The following is a 22,339-nucleotide window of genomic DNA, read 5'->3' as shown; positions in this document are numbered from 1 at the left end:
TATTCCCAAAACATTTTCTTTCTACTTGAGCCCTTGTTATCAGCAACTTTCCCCCCTCCCACCCTTGTGAATCCTTGATCAGTTATATATTATTGTTATTTCGTGTCTTACACTGTCTGTTGTCTCCCTTCACCTAACTTTCTGTTATTCGTCTCTCTGGGGGATAGGCTATATATCCAACCTTGTGATGGGTTACCCCCTTCTCCCCCCACCCCGCCCATCTCCCTTCCCTCATGGTATGGCTACTCCCACTACTGTTCCTGAGGTTTTGATCTGTCCTGAATTCCTTGTATGGAGCACTCTTATCTGTACCAATGTGTGTACTCTGGTCTAGCGGGTTTTGTAGGGTTGAACTGGGTCATAGTAGTGGGGGCACCAAGCATTCAGGGACCAGAAGAATGATGTGTGTTTCATCGCTGCTGTACTGCACCCTGGTTGAATTATCCAGCCTTTACAGAAGCTGGGCCTTTCTTCCACAGCACTACTGAGTGGGTTAGCAGCCAATCACAACCCACTTGCAACTACCTAGGCTCCAGAAAGACAGACAGACAGATAGATAGACTTAATCAAGTAGATAGTTAATGATTACTGCTGAGAAGCGAGATATTTCTCTTGGCCTCCCTCCATTCCATTCCCTCCCCAGAGGTAACCACTGTTAACACACTTGCACAGCAAGTATTGCCTAGTGATGAGCACACAGGCCCTGGAGTCAGAGTACTGGATTCAGGTTCAGCCTTTGTCGATTACTAACTGTGTGACCTTGGACAAGTCACCTCGGATCCCTAGGCTTCGGTTTCCTCAACTATAAAATGTGGATAATTATAGTCTCTGCCCTTGAGTTAGTAAAACTCAATGAAACGACATGTATAATTACTAGGATCCACAACACACAATGGAAGCAGCAATCAAGAAATCAAATTAGCCCATGTTGCATCGGGCCCACCCTCTGCACAAGAAGCAAAGATGTCGGTTTGAGGACAGGGGTGCGCCTGACCCAAGCCCTGGTGTTTTCAATGGCCTCAGCGCATGTGAAAGTTGGACAATGGATAAGGAAGATCTGATGCATTTACAGTATGCTGTTGGCACAGAGTACTGGAAGTCCCACGGCCTGCCAGAAGAAAAACCAACCTGTGTTGGAAGAAGCATAGCCCAGTGCTCCTTAGAAGCCAGGATGACTAGACTTTGTCTTCCCTGCTTTGGACATGTGGTCAGGAGAGACCAGTCCCTGGAAGTGGAGGGTCAGCCGAAAAGAGGAAGACCCTCAAGGAGATGTACTGGCACAGTGGCCACAGTAACTGACCCCAGCACAGCACGGAGTGTAAGGATGGCCCAGGACCGTAAAAAGCAGACGCTTCTCCTGGGAAACAGCCAGTGTCTCCAGAACACACCGTCCCAGGGTAGCACGGTGTTCTGTTGGAATCACTGTGAGTCAGAATGACTCATAACAATGTCAAGCCTTTGTGAAGCCCACTCCCAGTACCTTTCCACGGCCCTAAGCCGCTGTCCCAGCCTGGCCCTCTAGTTTACCTTCTCTTTCATCCATTGTCCTCAAACTGACACCATTATACATACGCAATTAAAACTTGCTGTGTGAACTTGAGAGAATCCCTCCTCCCTGCCCAGCTTTGGTTAGCTCATCTGTTAAATGAGGCCCTAAAATCAGATTCATTTGTTCTTTATACATTCAACAAATACTTCCAGAGCACTTATTACAAGATGGGAGCCCCTGGGTGGTACAAAGGGTTAAGCATCCAACTACGAACCACAGGTTGATGGGAGGAAGCCCACTTGAGGCCCCGTGATTTGCTTCCGGAAGGTCACAGCCTTGAACAATCCGTGGAGCACAACTCGGCTCAGCTGCACATGGGGTTGCCCGGCGTGAGCACCAGCTCAGCGACAGCTGCCTTGTCTGTTTGCTCTTCATTACACTCCTGGCCCTGGGAGGACCATGGTAAGCCAGAGACACGCACTCCCTAGGTTACCACCTCGTGGGTGTGGGTAATTCCCCTGCCCTTCTGATTCCAGGTATTCAGATGAAATTACGCAGTGTGCTGGCACGCGAAAGGCCCTTAGGGGTGACCCCAAGAGGCTCTCACAATCTCCCCATCAGAGTTTTCAGAAACCAAAACAAGCACACATGTCCCCCTGGAAACAGCAGATGTGCCCAAAATACTCCTCGCCAGGATAACCTAGATCATAGCCTCTCCCTCCCACGACAGGAAACTCCCAGTTCACACTTTGCTCTGCAGGATGTATCAAAAGCCGCCAGCCACCCACCACTGCAACCCACAGAAACCCAGAAACAGAGAGCACGCCGGGGAAAGGGGTGGAAAAGGATTGCTTCAGGTGGCAAATAGTCGGAATCCAAGGGCTGTTTTCCTGCTGGTTGCTGTGGGCTTCACGACAGTCAGCAGGGAGGGGTAACCGGAAACCTCTGCCCAAACTGGACGTGTCCAAAAATGGATTTGAGAAGTCTTGGCACACATCTCCGGGGCAGGCTGATAAACATGATTTAGAAGGAATGGCCGTCTTGGGTTGAAGGTCGGGATACTTGGCTTTTGAGATGCTTCAGACTTATGGAGTCTGAGTTATGGGCCAAGCTGCGGACTTTTATATAATTTAAGTCATGGAATCCTCACAGTGCCGTGAGTCATTCCCACTCTAGAGATGAAGGAAGTGAGGCGTGGAGGTTATGCAACGTGCTGGGGTCACACTGCCCGGCCACCTGACTGCAGAGCCCACACTTGTGCCGCTCACCCCCCTCAAAACCAGGATCCAAGCCTCCGAGATCTCACCCTAGGTCAGTGTCAAGATCGACGTTTCCGCTCTAAACCGAGCCCCCACGGCCTTTTAGAGATGACTAGCCTTGTGGTGAGGGCTCACTCGGCTCATGGACCCCGGGGGTAGCAGAGTAGAGCTGTGTTCTTCGGGGGTTCACATCTGCTGTGACCTTTCAGAAGCAGAGCCCAGGCCTCTGTTCCAGGGTACCTCTGAGTGGGCTCTAGCTGCCCCCCTCTCGGTTAGTAGTCAAGAGCTTAACCGTTTGTGCCACCTCTTGGAAGGACCAGCTACTCTGGGCTACAGACCTGTCTGAAGTGTCCCAGGCAGCCTGTTCTCCCGGTGTAGTGTCTGGATCCACACCCGACTCCCCTCGGGCTGCTTAGAGAGGAGGGCTGTGAACACACGCAGACTCCTTTGTGCTCTAATGAAGCCTGGGGAGCCTGCCGGGCGGCAGCTGCTGCTCTGGGTCCCTCTTCCCTTTGCCGGGTCCCCCGGCGGCTGCGCGCCATCGCTGAGCCCCTGGATTCTCCACTTCATGTTTCACCTCGCAGCCAGAAACTGCGCTGTTTTTATGACACTTCCAGCCAATTATTCACAGTTGTGATGCTGTCTGTAACTCAGTTTTGTCACTCCCTTAATTATACGCACGCATAGCATAGGCGCGACTACCTATTTTTAAAAATCATTTTATTGAGGGCCCGTACAACTCTTATCACAATCCATACATCCCATCCACCCATTGTGTCAAGCACATTTGTACATTTATTGCCATCATCATTCTCAAAACATTTGCTTTCTACTTGAGCCCTTGGTATCAGCTCCTCATTTTTCCCCTCCCTCCTCGCTCCCCCCTCCTTCATGAACCCTTGATAATTTATTATTATTTGCCATGTCTTATACTATCCAATGTTTCCCTTTACCCACTTCTCTGTTGTCCATGCCCCAGGGAGGAAGTTATATGTAGATCCTTGTGATTAGTTCCCCTTTTCACCCCACCCTCCCTCCACCCTCCCGGTATCACCACTCTCACCACTGGTCCTGAGAGGTTCATCTGTCCTGGATTCCCTGTGTTTCCAGTCCCTATCTATACAAATGCACATCCTCTCATCTAGCCGGATTTGTAAGGTAGAATTGGGATCATGATAGTGGGGGGAAGGTAACCAAAGGAAAGTTGTGTGTATCATCAGTGCTACACTGCACCCTGACTGGCTCGTCTCCTCCCCGAGACCCTTCTGTAAGGGGATGTCCAGTTGGCTACAGATGGGCTTTGGGTCCCCATTCTGCACTCCCCCTCATTCATAGTGATATGATTTTTTGTTCTTTGATGCCTGATGCCTGATCCCTTTGATACCTCGTGATCACATGGGCTGGTGTGCTTCTTCCATGTGGACTTTATTGCTTCTGAGCTAGATGGCCACTTGTTTACCTTCAAACCTTTCAGACCCCAGATGCTGTGTCTTTTGATAACCGGGCACCATAGCTTTCTTCACCACATTGGCTTATGCACCCGCTTTGGCACGACTACCTGTTAAAGATGATTTGAACTTGTCCAATGTGGAGACGTTTTCATCTACAAGGTCAAGTCACCCTGGTGGGGGGTGGGAGGTCGCTAGCAGGGAGGGGAAGGTGTGCGGGCCCTACCTCAGTTAAAAGAATGTAACTTAGGTTGTGCTGTGTCTGAGACAGGAGGCACACCATCTGCTTTTAAAAGAAACTTGTAAATCTGGTCACATAAAGCAGAGGCTATTTTGAAAGTAGGACCCGTTAATGGAGAGAAGAATGTGTTGAGGAGAGGAATGTACAGTGGCAGAATTATTCTTTAATTGGGGGGAATTTACAAACTAATCCAATCTCTCCTGGGTGATTGGGGGTGGCGGGGGCAGGCGGAGGAGGGATATGGGCCAGAGAAGTTAGATTCTAAAACTAAGTAGCAGCAAAGGCAATTGGAACCTGGGTTCTCCCAGTGCTGTTGCTCACTCAGAAAGAACCATGGGCAGGGGGGGAGATTCATGATGAATGCATTTCCTGATACCTCCTAGTGACCCTTGCCTTCCACAAAGGAGATACAAGTTCAATTCCAGGCCAGTACACCTGGCACAGAGCTACCACTCACCTGTCAGTGGAGACCTGTGTGTCACTGGGGTGGTGCACAGGTTTTCAGTGGAACTTCTAGACTAAGATGGGCAAGGAAGAAAGCCCTGGTGATCCCGTCCAACAAAACCAGCCAATGAAAGCCCTACAAGCCCTAACTGTCAGATCCTGAAGCATATGGGTCTCTAAGAGTCGGGGGCCAGTAGTAGGAAAATGCACAGCTAATGACTGCTTTTACTGTCTCAGAAAGTCAGTCACCCCTCCCAACCTGCCACGTTGTTCTACTCCGACAGTCTTCAATGGTCTTTGTAGCACTGGAGGCGTGTAGATCTGGCTGTGGAATCAGGATGCATCTTCTCATCGAGTTGTAAAGATTGTGCACACGTAAAAGAGGACTTACTGTGTCAGACCCGTCATTGTCCCTCTCGAAGGCTGATCTTTTTTAACCTCTTAAGAACTCTGATGACAGTCATTGCCAACTAATGTTGGGGTGGTTTGTGTTTGTTGTTGTTGCTGTTGCTTGCTCTCATTCTTGGAATGAGGAGACTTATTCGGTCTTGCAGTGCCTCAGGAAATTGTGATAGTTTTTAAATCAGTCTTTAATGGTCTGTTTGGAGGGGGGGTTGGTTCTGTTTTCAAATTAACTTCAAGAGAGGTGACTATGTGTGTAACTGCAAAATTTTTTGCAATTAAAAAAACATTTACAACTTTAACAGCCTTTGGGAATAAGAAGGATCATTTATTTACCTCTTTGGTGATATAAATTGTATTATATACAATTTATTGTATTAAATAAATTGTATTTATTTAATTAATAATTAAATTGTATTTAATTAAATTAAATTGTATGGGTGATTTTGGAAAGATTGGGGTTCATTCAGGTTTATTTTTTTTCCCTCAGCCTCCATGCTCAGTGTTTCCTTTTCAAAATGATAAGGCTACACTGCCTAGTATAGTAGTCACTGGACATAAGTGGCTATTTAAATTTATCTGAATAAGATATAAAATTCACATTCTCTGTGTCACTAACCATGTTTCAAGTGCCCATCACTGTATAGCTTGTGACTATTAGATTGGGCGAGCACATAGAAGACAGGCGTCCAGGGGGCTCAGTGGCTGGGCACTGGGCTGCCAACAGAAAGACTGGCCATTGAAAACCCCCAGCAACTGTGGGAGAAACACAAGACTTCTCCAGTTACAGTCTCGGAAACCCCCAGGGGCAGTTCTCCCCTGCCCTTCAGGGTCCAAGGGAGTCGGCCTTGACTCTGGGGCAGTGAGTTTTGAGAACACCTAGTAGATACGGCCCCGCCTCCACCATCTCGGAAAGTTCTATCAGACCCACTGCTTAGGAATAACACTTGGGACTCTCCCTTGGAGGCTTTTATTGATCGAGTCACAGTGAACAGCATGCCACATGATGCATATATCCCAACTTGTAATGTCATGGATATTTTCCTGTGCAAGCAGATCTTTGAGGCTTGCGACAACTCCAAGCGTTTGTTCTCAAAGACAGGCCGATCCTAACACATAAGGTGGTTCAAAAATCCAGTTGTAAGTCAACTTAGAATCAAAAAGCATTTGCCCAGAAGACATGTGGTTGAATCCCAGTACGTTGGGAGATTTAAAAAACAGTGAAAACAATAAGTGGCAGAAATTTAACAATAAAATTTTAGCTTGCTCGTGGTAAAACCAGCAGTTGAACCACCAAGCTTTCTGTGGGAGAAAGATGTGGCAGTGTGCGTCTGTAAAGACGCCCCCCGGGAAATCCTATAGGGCAGTTTGCTCTGTCTTACTTACACTGCCCTGATCCGGTCACCGCTGTCCTACAGGGCTGGGACATCGGCATCAACTGGATGGCAGTGGCTTTGATCCTCCCAGTGCTTGTCCACACCTGCCAGACCAAGCCAGACCCACAGCCATGGACTTGATTCCAACTCATTGCGGCTCTGTAAGACAGTGGAATCTAGTGTTTCCAAGGCTGTAAACTTTACGAAAGCCTACTGCTCTAACTTGCTCTCATGGACTGGCTAGTGGATTTGAACTAAATATCTTTTGGTTAGCAATGGGGGCTTAATCCCTGTGTCACCAAAGTTCCTTGTGCGCGCGCGCGCACACACACACACACACACACACACACACACAGGGTTAGATTAAGTTCCTGATTCAATTAGCCAAAGTTCCACAATCTTAGCAGAAATGAGGTGGTTCCCAGGTTGGAGCAGATGTGGCATATCTCAGGTGAGCTTCTCTTGCCATCCCTCCCTCGCCCCGCTCACCCCCACCTTCCCAGCAGCGTCCCTGTTGACAGCATCTGGGTGCAGAAAGGGGGTTCTCTCTGATGAGTCTTGCCATTGTGGGTACCCTCCTTGGATGCTTGTCACAGGTTTGTCTGTTTTTCGGCAATCCTCGTATGAAACCCAGGATTGATGAACCTATAGAGAGGTACAGTGGGGGGAGTGGGAGAGGGGAGTAGGGGGCTCATATCAAGGAATTCAAGAAGGAAGGAAAGGTTGTGAAACTAACTGCGGTAGCACTTGTACAGTACTGCTTGATGTGCCTGAACTATGAAATGATGTGACGTCTGGATTAGCTCCTTGTACCATAGTTTTAAGAAATAAAAGAAAGGAAGATCTTACTGCCTGCGCTTACTGCGAGTTCATCATCCCGGTTTGCATCAGCGATCCGAAAGGACTCGCACCAGCACCGCGTGCATCTCTGGGTGGGGCTGTTTACAAACATCAGGCCGTTAGGGAGCTCCACATTCACTCAGCATCACCCCAGCAGCACCCTGGTCCTGAGGAGCAGTGGCTGGGAGCCCATCAGCACTCTATCCCAGGAAGCTCGTCTGCCCATTCCATCCCCTCACTCTGATCTTTAAGCCTTTTTTTTAAATTAAAAGATCATTTTATTGGTGCTCTTACAACTCTTATAGCAATCCTTACATCTATTGTATCAAGCATATTTGTACATATGCTGCCATCATTTTTTTCCCTAGACATTTGCTTTCTATTGAGCCCTTGGTATCAGCTCCTCTTTTTTCCCCTCCCTCCCTCCACACTCTCGTGACCCCCTGATAGATTATTTTTAGGCCTTTTTATCTGTGAGTTTCCGACGACATTCTGACTGAGGACAGATCTTCACAAATCCATTTCCACAGAAAAGTCAAGTTGAAGATAAAAAAAATTGTTCTTGGAAGCTGGTTCTTATGCCAAAAAAAAGCAAAGAAACTCACTGCCATCGAATAGATTCCAACTCAGAGAAATCCTATAGGACAGGGCATCCCAGATGGCAAGGTTGGCTGTAGCAACAGTTTCAGCCTCTGTGGGTTTCTAAGACTAATTCTTTATGGGAGTAGAAAGCCTCATCTTTCTCCCATAGAGCAGCTGGTGATTTCGAACTGCTAACCTTGCAATTAGCAGTCCAACATGTAACCACTACGCCACCAGGGCCCCCTCTAGAGCAAAAAAGGCAGGGTTAACTAGAAAAGGTATGAAGATAAACAGGCGGCAATCTAGCTGAGAAACAGCAAAGCTCACATGGAAGAAGCACACCAGCCTATCCTGACACGATTGCTGAAGACAAAGCGGTGCATAAACAAATGTGGTGAAGAAAGCTGATGGTGCCTGGCTGTCAAAAGATGTAGAGTCTGGGGTCCTATAGGCTTGAAGATAAACAAGTGGCCATCTAACTGAGAAACAACAAAGCCCACATAGAAGAAGCACACCAGCCTGTGAGATCACAAGGCATCCAAGGGATTAGGTATCAGGCACCAAAGACCAAAAAAATTCACAGCATTGTGAATGAGGGGGAGTGCAGAGTGGGGACTCAGGGCCCATCTGTGGGCAACTGGGCATCCCCTTGCAGAACAGTCTCGGAAGGAGACGAGCCAGTCAGGGTGCAGTGTAGCACTGATGATGAAACACACAACTTTCCTCTAGTTCTTGAATGCTCCCTTCCCCCACACTATCATGACCCCAATTCTACTTACAAATCCAGCTGGGCCAGAGGATGTACACTGGTACAGATAGGAACTGGAAACACAGGGAATCCAGGGCGGATGATCCCTTCAAGACCAGTGGTGAGAGTGGCGATACCAGGAGGGTGGAAGGAAGGTGAGGGAGAAAGGGGGAACAGATTACAAGGATCTACATATAACCTCCCCCCTGAGGGAAAGACAGCGGAAAAGTGGGTGAATGGCGATGTTGGATGGTGTAAGATATGACAAAATAATAGTAATTTATAAATTATCAAGGGTTCATGGGGGAGGAGGGAGCAGGGAGGGAGGGGAAAAATGAGGAGCAGATACCAAGGGCTCAAGTAGAAAGAGCCATAAGCGCCCCCAATAAAAGATTTTTTTTTAAGTAGAAAAAGTTGATGAAAAAGTGTACAGCTATCATGAAGGGACTGTAGGATACTTTCAAGAGCCTTCATTGATGGTGATTATTATATTCTTTGTTCTCCTGTTAGTTTCAGGCTCGGCTTGTTTCCGTGGGCAATGGCAGATCACTATCACTACACAGTGCATAGGCAGGGCCCACCACTGTCTCTGGAGCCAGGGGCCATGGTAAGAGGGAAGCATCTTTCAGGAGATGTCGAGCTGAAAGACTAAAGAGACTCTCCATGGACATTCTGTGGGGTGAGGAAGGATTGCTTTGAACCATTCTTGAGAGCGGCATCGCATGCAATACCCCAATAACTCGTTTGTTAATGATCTCATTAACTAGCTAACATTTAATTTGGGTCTTCAATGTAAGACAGGAAAATCAGAGTTGAGTGGGCCTGAACTTGGTGAGACAAAGACTGTGGGACGGACATCATGTTCCCACCCCAGATGGCCAGGTGAGCTGGAGAACAGGTTCAGAGTGAAGCAGCTGTTTCTCTGCCCTCCATCACACTTACGATCCGGGGAACCTGTAAGTGGGAGATAGAAGATACGCGTTCTGTTCCTCCTCTTTAAAAGGGGTGTGTGTGAATAAGATAGTTATGGAGACCATAAACATCATGGGGAATCTGAGGAAGACTAGGAGAAGGCACACATATTCACCAAATTTTGTAGGAATTTAGAATGCTCAGTCTGCTGCCGGGAAGTATACGTTATGCTGCAGGAACAGAAAGTCTCAGGGGCTTATGACAGCAAACGTGTTTATCTTAGTCACAGTAAGACGTACTGGTACATCTTCGTCATGTGTCATGTGTTAGTTGGAGGCTCTGCTCCGTGACTTCTCACTCACGGAACGTAGATGATGGATTCTGTACACCAGCTGCGGCATCCCTAGCTGCCGGGTCAGGGAAAGGCAATGCGACATATTGGCCTGCAAGGTTTCCAGTTGGAAGCGGTATACACAATCCCAAGTCACAAGGGACCCTGCTGGCAAAGTGGGTTATATATAGGGCTGCTAACCACAAGGTCTGCAGTTCAAACCCACCAGCCACTTCTAGGAAGAAAAATGAGGTCTTCTGCTCCTGCAGAGCTTTATCGCCTCAGAATGTGGCAGTTCTGTGCTGCTCCCTGGGGTTGCTGTGGGTCAGAATTGACTCAAAGGCCGAGAGCATGGGGGTTTGTTTGTGTGATGGGTGCATCTTTTATGCACCTGCAAGAAAAGATCTAAATTTTCACAGACAAAACATCTGCCACACCAGGTGAGGCATCACCCCTGAATTTGAGCTCTAAGTTTTGCATCGTGGTTACGCCTGGCTGTGATCTGCAAGGTCCGCAGTTCAAAACTATCAGCCTCTCTGTTGGAGAAAGATGGGGCTTTTTACCCGGTAACGAGTTACAGTCTGGGAAACTCACAGGGACAGTTCTACCTTGTCCGGTGCATCACTATGAGTCGGCATCGACTTGACAGCTGTGAAGTCTTGCAAGGTTGCTACGATGGAGGCTCGTTTATATGTTTCTTCAGAATACGGGCAATGTATGGGAGTGGTAGACAGCCATCTCCCTTCAATCCGGTGGTTGTCTACAGCCAGGCCAACAGCAAGTTTTCTCCTAGAGGGTGTAAGCTGAACTTTCTGGACATGTGCTTAACATTTGAGTGAGAACCAAGGAGCTGAATAATTCTCCCTCCAGTGTCACACTGGGTTGCCTACAAGAGAGGTTTGGCGCCTCACTGGCAAAATTAGCTCCTGCTCATCACGAAGTTAAAGCAGAGTGCTTAGAATCCTTTCAACCCTGAGACTTTTTGTCTCAGCATGCAAAGTATGAGGGGGCTACAAACAGTTTGCGGCAAAAGTGGAATGAAAGGTAATGGCATTTTCCCATAAATTTTTTTGAAGCCCCTTCATGTATCACAGAGAAGGGAGATCTAGAAAAGTTGTCATGAGAGAGTTTAGCAAGAGTGTAAAAGACTCAATAGGCTAGCCGATGTCTTGGGCATCTTCAAGTGCTGACCACCTCACTCAAACCCCGTGTCATTTCAGTCCCGTCATCATCTCCACCAGCCCCTCTTTCTTCATTATCCACACTTGACATTCCCTCAGTTCCCCACCCCCTCAGTCCCCCACCCCCGCCATATCTTTTGATAGCTGGGCACCATCCGCTTTCTTCACCACATTTGCTTATGCACCCATTTTGTCTTCAGCGATCATGTTGGGAGGGTGAGCATCACAGAATGCCAGGTGGTTAGAACCAAAGTGTTCTTGCATTGAAGGAGGGCTTGAACAGAGGCCCAAGTCCGTCCACCGCCTCAGGGTATTGTCATATAAACATAGGTACATAGACCAAAACCTCTATTTTTATGCATTCATGTGTTTACATGTGTACACACCTATGTTTATGCCTTTATCCATAGTTTTCTTCCTATGTTTATGCCTTTATCCATAGTTTTCTTCCTAGATCTTTCCTCTGTTTCCTTTTACTTTCCTCCTGGGGAGGAGCCCTGCAAGTGCAGCCTTTAGGTGCATTTCCCTAGCCAGACGTCTTTAACCAAAGGGCCTCCCTTCCTTGTCCCCTCATAGAAAGTCTGCTACATCGACCATCCTCATTTTACAGATGTAAACATTGAGACCCAGCAAAGGACCATACTTCCTCAACTCAAAAGCATAGTGGAGACAGGGCCAGCCACCCATGTCTTTGAGACTCCTGAGAAATGGCGAGATCCGGAGTCCCTGTGGCTGGTGATCCAGAGATCAGCCAAGAAGTGGTCTTTCTAGATCATTTACCTTAAAATGAGAAGTTTGATCTCTATTCCTCTTCCTCTTTTATTTTTCTTCATTCATAAATTTCCCGTTATTGAAAAAAATGGGACTATGCCTACTCATAAATCTCTGCCTGCCTAAGGAGGGGCTGCACTCACCTCTTTGAATGCTGTCATAGTTTGCATACTTGACGTGGTGATGTATTAATGGTTCTTCGCTGATCATTTCTAACCTTTCTGGTATTTCCTTCAGCTAAGGTGATGGCAATAAGTTGTGATATAATTCTTCAAGAATTTGGCCTTTCTGAATGCTCATCTCTTTGTTTCTTTCTGCAGTACCTTATCAACAGAACCCTTACACTGCCCGAGGCAGCTCCAGTGTCATCCAGTGCTACCGCTGTGGAGACACGTGCAAAGGGGAAGTTGTTCGTGTCCACAACAACCACTTCCACATCAGATGTTTCACCTGTCAAGGTAGGAGGTCCCCTTTGCAAACTCCCTTCTCTGATTGCTGGCCATGCTCTCATGCCAGGGCATGCCACCAGGGCAGCAGGAAGAAAAAACTCACAAGCAGTAGAGACATCTACAAAGCCCTGAAGAGACATTCCCCAGCCCCTTCTTATGGGAATTCTCCCTGAAGCAGTGTGACGTGAAGAGAGAGTTTAGAGTGAGGTCAGCACAGGGATGCTGTTGGAGAGACAAAGTCTGGTGATCTCTGAGTGGGAGGCCTTGACCCAGAGCTCTGCAAGCTCAGCTTTTACATCAAAAGAGACACCTGACTTGTGTCAATAGATCAACTTAAGAACTAATAAGAGAGCATGCTATGATGGCTATACCATAGCTTAACTAATTTCAGATGAGCACCTATTCTGTATCAGTGTGACGACCCTCAAAGATTATGGTTCACAAGAGAGAAGATACATCTTGACTTCAGTAAAGGTGGGCAATTTAGATGTGGATGATGTTGGGTTACCTCTAATCATTATCATTTCCCTCTGGCTTATTTATGAGCCCGGTGGCATGGTGGCTTATGACTTAGCTGCTAACCACAAGGTCAGCAGTATGGATCCATCAACGACGCCATGGACAAATGATGAGGCTTTCCATTCCCATAAAGATTTATAGCCTTGAAAACCCAGGGGGAAGTTCTACTCTGTCCTGTAGGGTTTCTGTGAGTTGGAATTGACTCGACAGTACTGACTTGTTGATTTGGTTTGGGGTTTTTTTTTAAGATACCCAAGCCTGGAGTTCCTAAAGATAAGTAGCAGCAGGAAGGCAGAGGGATGCTCTCTAAAGAGCTGACCTTCTGGCCCAAGCAGAGCAACACTCCCTCCCACAAGCTCCCTGACCAATGCCTCTCCAGCTTCCACTTCTTAAACTCTTCTTCTAGAATTCCCTACTCCACAGAGCAGCCATTACTATTGGATTGCCCTGTGGGTTTAGAAAATACTTGCTCCACACTTGTAATTCCCACCTGTTGGTTCTAGATTTGCCCGCAGAAAGTTCGAGAAGTCCTTTGTGTGTCTTTTCCTACAACTGCCCTTCAGATATTTTTAGCCAAGAGTTCCCCAAATTATATGACAGTTCCGTAAATGAGACCTCATCTGAAATGATGCCTGCTTGTGTTATCCCCCTGCAATCTTCTTCTGAAAGTGCAGTGCCCAGAGCAGATCACAGTCCTCAAGTAGCGTCAAATACCGCAGACATTCCTGTGAATGTAACCAACATTGAATTGACTTTCTGAAGACCCCCTTCACACCATTAACTGATATTGAATTTAAAGTCAATTAAAGTCAACTGATCTTTTCCGGTCTGTAGCTACTTCTAAGAACCTCTGTTTCACTTATCGGAGATTGACTTCCCTAGCCATGGAGAAAATCCTGGACTACTTTGGCACTGGGCTCTGCACTGAGAAAATAAATTACATATTCATCTCCCCTAATCTGTTTGTGAAAGCATAAGAAGGGTTTTAATTGCTATGATTTAAATTTTACATTGAGAATTTGTAAGCCCGTTTGGTGTAAGTTGACTTGCATAAGTATGGGGTAAATGGGTGAGTGGCTATTTTTATGTCCTTAAATTGATGTTGTTGTTGTTGTTGTTGAGTGCCATTGAGTTGGCTCTAACCCACCGCCATCCTGGGTATAATAATGAAGCATCGCCCGGTCCTGTAGTATCAACAGTTGCCAGTATGTTGGAGTCCATTTTTACAACCACTGTGCCAATCCATCCTGGGGAAGGTTTTCCTCCTTTACCCTGAACATCTATCTACACGATGCTGTCTTTCTCCAGGAACGAGTCCTTTCCAATAGCACGTCCAAAATACATGAGGTGCAGTCTCATCATCCTCACTTCTCAGGAGCATTCTGGGGGTGGGGGCTGTACCTCTTCTGAGATATATTTGTTTGTTCTTCTGAATGCCTCTGGTATATCCAGTGTTCTTATTGCAAATGTGTCGTCCATTATTCTTCACTCTATCTTGTTTATTGCCCAAATTTGAAAGCATGCAAGCTGACTGAAAAGACCGTGGCTTGGGTCAGATGTCCCTTCATCCTCAAAATAACACCATCACTTTTTTAACACTCTGAGGAGGTCTCAGACAGAAAATGTGCCCCGTGCAATATGATATTTGACTTCTTGACTGTTGCTTCCATGAGCATTGATTGTGGACCTCAGTAAAATGAAATCTGTAACAATTCCCATCTTCTCTCCATTTCTCGTGTGGTTGCTCATTGGTCCGGTTGTGAGGTGCAATCCTGAAGGCTGCAGTCTTTGGTCTTCCACAGAACACGCTTCATGTCAAGAGGTTGTGCCCCCGCATGTTAGAGGTTGTCAATGAGTCCTCCTTAGCCATGAAGGCCACGTTCTGCTTCATGTAGTCTGGCTCCTGCGTTACGTGCTCAGTTTGCGACTGGATGAATATGGGGAAAGCATACAAAGGAAAAAGACAATAAAATTATTGCAAAGAGGTTTGGGTTATAACTCAAAATTGCATTATTAAGGAAGTGTACCATTTACCTTTTATTTAAGGGAGGCTAAATAGCTTAAGAGAGTTTATCTAGCTCATAATTCTCTGATTTGACTGGACAAGCTGTCCAGGCTGGCTAGCCTTGATGGTCTCTACTGCCTCATCTTGACGTTAGGCCTTTAGCTGATCGGTCAACTGGCAATAATTGGCTGGTTTGGGGCCTTGATGCCTCCAAATAGTGTGTCATCCTCCAATAGGCTAGTTTGGATTCATTCACATAATGATCTTAGAGGTCCAAGTGCTGTAAGAGAACCCAAACCAAGCTCACTGCCATCAAGTTGGCGGCAGCTCACAGCAACCCTGCAAGAAAATAAGCCTCAGTAAACATGTGCGTTTCAATTTCTGGCGTGGGTCATACTTGTTAACGGCTCATTGACCAAGAGAAGTCAGGTGGCCAACCCGGATGGCTGTTTATTGGGAAATAAAAAGACTTTGCCTTTTGATGGTCAGCTCTCCAGTAATTTATTTCAAAAGTGAGGATGCTGAGGGAGAAAGAGGTTCGTGCCATTTGACAATCTACCTCAGAGAGGTTGGATAATCTCTTTCAATAGAGGTTTATCAAAAAGGGGGCGAAGGACATTCTCTTCTGGAATATTTTCAATATTAAATTCCACAGAAGTAAAACAAAACGGAGAATTTTTGTAACCAACGGTCTGAAAATTAATGATCTTAAATAGCCTTCTCATTTGAAAAATATAAAATTCTCCATGAAATCTATTTTCTCAACTCTCTGAACATGCACTACTGCATCTGGAATGAAAAGATGGCACCTGGCGGGCGGGGAGGAAAGGCGGCACCTGGAGAGTCAAGACCAAGAAGGAAAGCAGGAACCCTGGGGCAAAGGACCATGCCAGCTTTCGTCCCGTGGCTTCACTCAGCTCTGAAGACCCCAGTCTTTGACCTGGATGACTGCATGAGTCACCGAAAACGGGAGGCATTACCTGGAACCGAAGCAAAGCGGGAGCCTAATAATTGACCCCTGCGTACAGCTGAGACTCGTGGCTAAATCGTGCTGTCTGCGTGAAGATGACTAATAGATCATGCTGGAGAGACAGCAAATGTCAGTCTCAACATTGGCATTGGGTGGAAGGGAATATGACTTGTATGAAAATGTGTGCCCAGAATCCATTATTTCAATGGATCCAGACACTATACCTATGTGTATATTTCTTTGGTGTAGACAACAATGGCAACAACAAAAAGTTAGGCAGAGAATTTAAAAGAAAATGATCCAACATTTAGCAAATGGCAGAAACATATAATAATTCTCTTTCAATGAAATAGAATTTACTCTAGGTTTTAAAGAATTCCAACAGAAAAGAAAATGATCAGGAAAATGAGCAATTTACAGTAAACAACCAAATGAAACCACAAATCACAACGGAGCACGAGTCAACAGAAACAGTGAAGCCCAAATCAGAGCCCCAGAAACTTCTTCCTGGAATTTTCTGACCACATATGATAAACATATTCACTACGTTTAAACAAGTAAGTGATGCTAGAAAATATGATCAAGAAGCAAAACATGATAAAATTAGCAAAGCAGGTTGTTAAAGCAAAAAAAAGTATAGAAATAAAAAATATATAGTGTTTAAAATTTTAAATCCAAGGTATGAATTAAATCAATTAGATATTAATGCAAAGATAATTAATAATCTGGAGAATGAGCCAAAATAAATTGCACAAATGTAGCACACAACTATGAAAAGATAAAAATAGAGAAAAAGTTGATATATGGATAATAGAATAAGGAGGCCTGATGTATAGAGTTCTAGAGGTATATAATTAATTAGAGCTAGTATGTAATTAGAGTAGTATGTAATAGGGAATTATTTAATTAGAGTTTCATGTGTGTAGAAGGTTAACTCTGGTTGCATAGTGCTTCTATAGTAGAGTGATATATAATAGAGAAAATTGATATGGTAACAATATTTGAAGAGTTTGTATCTGTGAATATTCTGCAAATATAGAAACATACAAGTTTTCAGATCCAGGCTCCATCATAAATTCTAGCTGATAAATACAGAATAAACCCCTTAAACACAGCATAATAAAATTGCAGATTACCAAAGACAAGAGAAGATACTAAGAGCAGCCAGAGAGATGAGAAAGATTTTCTACATATGAGTGATAAATAGGTTTTGGCTTCCTAGAAGCAACAAGGAAACCATGAAACAGTAGAATGTGTTCAATGCACTGAAAGAAAAACTGTCCAATTAGAATTACGTTTTTTAAAGTTATATTTGGAGAACAATGACAAACCTATAGGTAACTTTATAGATAATAGTGAAAGACTAATAAGAACAAGGCAAGGATGTACTTTCCTACTACTTCTAGTTAACACTGTACTGGGGGTCCATGCCAAGGCAACTAGCAAAAAAATAAAAGGCATTCCTAATTGTAAAGTGAAACATAAAACTATCTCTACTTTCAAATGACAGAAAAATTTTAAGAAATCTACTTTTTAAATGATTAGAAATACTTAAGAAAATAATTCAATTTACAGTAGCATCAACATGAATAAATATCAATGCAGAAAAAACGTTGAAATATGAATGCAGAAAAAAATAAAATGAATATTCTACAAGAAAATATTGAGAAAAAAAAGAAAATATTGAAAGAAATGAAAGAAAACCTAAATCAATGGGGAAAATTCCCATGTTCATGAATTGGAAAACTTAATGTTGTTAAACATCTGGTTTTTCTTTTAACAGAACTCAATCTCAAAATTTACCTGGAAATTTAAGGAAAGTAAAATGGCTAAAACAATCTTGGAAAAGACGGGGAAGTTTGGAGGACTCACCATTTTTCCACTGAAAGCTTATTAAAAAGCTACAAAAGAGCAAAGTTGGAAGACCCACGCTTTCGAATTTCAAAACTTACTACAAAGCAGTAATAAACTAGTGTGATAGTCTTTGGCTGACGGACAGATATGTAGAAATCAAGTGGAACAGAAGTGCGAGTTCTTTACATTTATGGTCAGTTGATTTTCTACGAGGGCCAAACTAAGCTCACAAGCAAAAAAGAGTCGTGTCTGTAAACAAGGCGGAGACAGCCGGATGGCCGCAGGCGAAGCAGCGCAGCTGCGTGCTCGAATGTCCGTGCCCAAGGCACAGAGTAATTGTCCTGGGTCCAGACACCAGAACACTGCAAAGCAGTGACAAGGCACGACTGTAACTGCAGGACCCACAGAGACCTGTCTCAGCAATGCAACCCGGAGAGGAGGGAACAAGCACACCCGAATGAATGCAGAATGGTTTCATCGATAGAAAGTTAAAACAGGAAGACTGAACACATAGTACTACGTATGGATGCGCACACTGATGGTGGGCCTACACAGAAAAGGAAAGGAAAGATACATTCAGCGGCATCCCAACTGAAGCGTCAGCTCCTCAGACATACTGCCGAAAGATCGTCTTGACCAGAGACCAAACTCCCTTCTGAGGGGCTGGAAATATTCTATTTCTCAACACGAATTGTGGGCACATGGGACTGTATTTTATATCTTTTATGACTCTATCCATTTACTGTGCGTACAATGTGAGTACTTCACAATGGAAGTATTGAAACAATGGATTTGATCACCCTCAGGGAACCTTCCACCTTTTTGATTTGGACTTTTCCTAAAACTCAGACTCACCCGAAAAGTTTAAAATCAACAAAATCACATGACAAAATCCCGGACTCCCAGAACGGAAAGAGTCCTCAGTTGCCACCCAGCCCGGGCATTTCACCAAGGAGGTCACTGAGCCTCAGAGAGCTGAGGGGCCGGATGGGACCTGCACCAAGGTTCAGCGGCAGCAGGGCACAGTTGTGTGCAAGGCTTCCTCCTAACAGCTGTATTTGCAGTGTGCTTCTTTCTGACACGCATAATGACTGTGCCGGCTGTGTGAACCCCTCATCAGTTCCAGCCCACACACCCCCACGGAAGCTCTTCCTGTTATTCTGAGCACCTGGACATGTCTCCAGTTGGTTCCGCCTCTCTTCGACCCTCCAGTCCCCCACCGTACTTCCAGGAGCCCCTCAGATTCTCATCAACCTTTGCATCCTTGATACCAAAAACACTTCCTCCTCCAGCTCCTTAGGGGAAATGGAGGGACTGGCTGTTCCAAGCTTTCTAAGGACCTCCTGGCTTTCTCCCTGGGAGAGGTGGCCCTGGGGGTGGAGTTGGCAAGTGAAACAAAGGCGAGAAAAGAAGGGGGGAAACAAACAGGAGCTATTTCCAACAAGGTCGGAGGCCCTGACCTAACTCATTCCACAGCCCTGAAGTCAATCGATCCACCACCTGCGTAACCCAGAACAGCCTGTCCTCTGGCCCAGCCTCCCCTCCAGAGGAGGTATTGATGGATGGGATGAATTTTCTTTTTCTTTTTTTTTTTTTTAACATTTTATTAGGGGCTCATACAACTGTTATCACAATCCATACACACATCAGTTGTGTAAAGTGCATTTGTACATCATTCCCAAAACATTTTCTCTCCACTTAAACCCCCGACATTAGGTCCTCATTTTTCCCCTCCCTCCCCGCTCCCCCCTCCCTCATGGGCCCTTGATAGTTTATAAATTGGTATTTTGTCATATCTTGCCCTGTCCGACATCTCCCTTCATCCACTTTTCGGTTGTCTGTCCCCCAGGGAGGAGGTCACATATAGTTCCTTGTAATCGGTTCCCTCTTTCCTACCCACTCTCCCTCTACCCTCCCTGTTTCGCCACTCATACCACTGGTCCCGACCTGATGGAAGACGGAACCTGCCCCACCTCCCACCTCCACCTCCACCGCCACCCCACCCATGTGCCCTGCCTCTCTCCACCGGGGTGGGCTCCCTGGGTCTCCAACTCCACTACACACTGAGTTTAAGCTATTTAGGCATATGGTAATCCCTGTAGTAGCCTATCTTTCTGATAGACTCAGGGAACCTGAGTTCCCAAAGAAAACGTAGGTCTTCTCAAGTTGAGCCCCTTTGTTTTACAAATAAGCAGGAAAAAGCCTCAGAGGTGAGAAAGCAACCTTCCTTGTCACCTGCAGTTATGGCTCCCAGACCACTGGGTCTTGCCTGTGCCCTGCCTGCCAAGCTGCCCACCTCCTCTGCCCGCACTCTGCTTGACCCTGGAAGCCCACAGAGGTGAACAAATACTTATGAAATATGCCTGGCATGTATTCATCTGGAAGTTCCTTTCATTTTTTAACCCACTTTTGCTGAACAACTTTCCCTGCCAAAGATGAGGTATTTACGGGAGTTATGTGCCCCCAGCCCAGGCCTGGTGGGCAAACTTGCGGACTCGTAAGTCCCATCTCCTTAGGCTCCCCCTCATTGGCCACTCTTGCAAATGTGACTCATGTTGACAAAGTGCTTGGGAAGCCAGAGGGCCTGTTGATTAGTGGACAACAAGAGCTGGAACTCGCAGCTGAACCAGTTGTTTGTGGCCTGGCCAGCTCCTCTTTCCAAGGGCAGCCTCTTCGGAAAGTCAACAATCGGTGTCTGCACGGCGAACAAAAGCATGCAGGACACCAACTCAGGACAAGGGGAGCTGGTCCCGGAACTTGAATGCATGGCCCAGTTCCCTTCCATTGACTTCTTGCCTCCCTCTTCCTGCCTGGGCCATCCTGTGCCAGCTGGATCAAGACACTCGGAGGACTGCTGGCTCTTCCTGCTCCAGCTGTTATGTGTTGACTTCATAACTGAACTTTCCGAGGGAAACTCTTGTCCCCCACTTCTCAGTCCTTTGGAAGGTTGGCCCCTGGGATGCAGTTGTGCACATACCTCGAAGTCCCTGCCCGCCTGTCCTCTGTCTTTATATTGTCCACAAGAGATTTCATAAAATACCTTTGGCTATTTGTTGACTGCTCAGAAGCCACCGAGGCAGTTGATCATTTTTGCAGCTGGGTTGCCCTTTCTTACCATCTTCTCTCTGCTTTTGTGTATGTTTGAGATCCAGCCTCCACCCAATCCACCCCTGACAGCTTTTAGAAACTAGGCCGGGAATCACCATGACCCTTCCGTGTCCCACAAGTCTGGCCTTCCTAAGTTAGATTCAAGTTCTCCTCCAAGTGGCCTGAATACCATGTTCCTGTAGGGACCCTCCACCCCTACAAATGCCGTCCCGCCCCAGCCTGCTGCCGCCTGAACGCACCTTTCAACTTCCTGTGCCCATTCTGTCCCTCCTCAAGTGTACATCAAGTGTCCCAGGACCTTCCCTCTCTGGGGGACTCTCTCCTTCCCCACACTCACTTAGCAATTGTGCCAGCACCAGGGGTAGGCCCTGAGTCTGTGATACCTGACAGCCTTCTGTATGGTCTTCTCCCTGCACACAGTTGGGGGAATTCTGTCTCGCCACTCTTAGTTAAGAACAGCTCACCCCTTTCTGCTGTGGTGGCGACAGGTTGTAAATACCCAGTCCTCCCTCACATTGCCATCCTAAGCTGTCTCCACTTTGGGATCGGCAGGATGTGGTCCCCACAGTGCTCTGTGCTGGCACAGAATCAGGCACACAGGAAGTGCCCGGGTAAGTTTAATGGGATGGTCCGTGAAACTACTAGCCATGAAGAGTTAGGTGATCCACCGGGATCTTCCCCTTCCCATCCATGCACTGAGGGGCTGTACAGCATCAGAGGTTCTCCATCCGTGTGCTGCACTGTCACCTGGGGAGTGAGTTGACATGCAGATGCCTGGGCCCACATCCAGAGTGTCTGACTCAGCCCCAAGCATCTGCCTCTTACCAAGCTCCCCCAGTGATTCCATGTCAGTGGTCACTGGGACGATCTTTGAGAAACACTGGTCCCAAAGGTCCATGAGATCCAGTGTCCACTCATGGCGTAGACACCCTCCTCCCCTCCGACAAGAGCCTGGCTTCAACCTGCCCTTTGCCTCCTTGTTTCCCCAAGTGTGTGGCTGTGGCCTGGCCCAGTCGGGCTTCTTCTTCAAGAACCAAGAGTACATTTGCACCCAGGACTACCAGCAACTCTATGGCACCCGCTGTGACAGCTGCCGGGACTTCATCACAGGCGAGGTCATCTCCGCCCTGGGCCGCACCTACCACCCCAAGTGCTTCGTGTGCAGCCTGTGCAGGTGAGCAGGAGGGAACATTAGGGCTGTGGGACCCCTCATAGTTCATAGGCTTTCATAGGATTCATAGGCTTTACACTGGACACTTGGGTTTCTAGAATCTAGACTTTAGGTTCCCAAATTTATCTGGCCCTCTGCCCACTTTTCAGAAAGAAAAAAAATTTTTTTTTACTCACCACCTCCCCTGTTGTTCCATACCCCTAATCCAGGATAAAGTGTAGGCATCTGCTTTTGCAGCC

The 22,339-nt window shown here is 46.4% G+C and overlaps 1 protein-coding gene across 1 annotated transcript in view; it reads left to right on the top strand.

Moving 5' to 3' along the window:
* The window catches only part of ABLIM3 (actin binding LIM protein family member 3), a 144,739-nt gene that overhangs the window by 47,608 nt on the left and 74,792 nt on the right, over positions 1 to 22,339 (top strand). Inside the window, exons 2-3 of the mRNA XM_045284718.1 lie at positions 12,345 to 12,482; positions 21,920 to 22,103. Of these exons, the coding sequence (XP_045140653.1) occupies positions 12,345 to 12,482; positions 21,920 to 22,103 (322 nt within the window). The remainder of the gene's footprint in view (positions 1 to 12,344; positions 12,483 to 21,919; positions 22,104 to 22,339) is intronic.

The sequence above is a fragment of the Echinops telfairi genome, unplaced genomic scaffold (assembly GCF_000313985.2).
Source record: "Echinops telfairi isolate 266 unplaced genomic scaffold, ASM31398v2 ScPeMD7_7469;HRSCAF=8507_0, whole genome shotgun sequence".
Lineage (NCBI taxonomy): Eukaryota > Metazoa > Chordata > Mammalia > Afrosoricida > Tenrecidae > Echinops > Echinops telfairi.
Note: the sequence above shows the minus strand (reverse complement) of the source record. Positions and strands in the feature narration are given on the sequence as shown.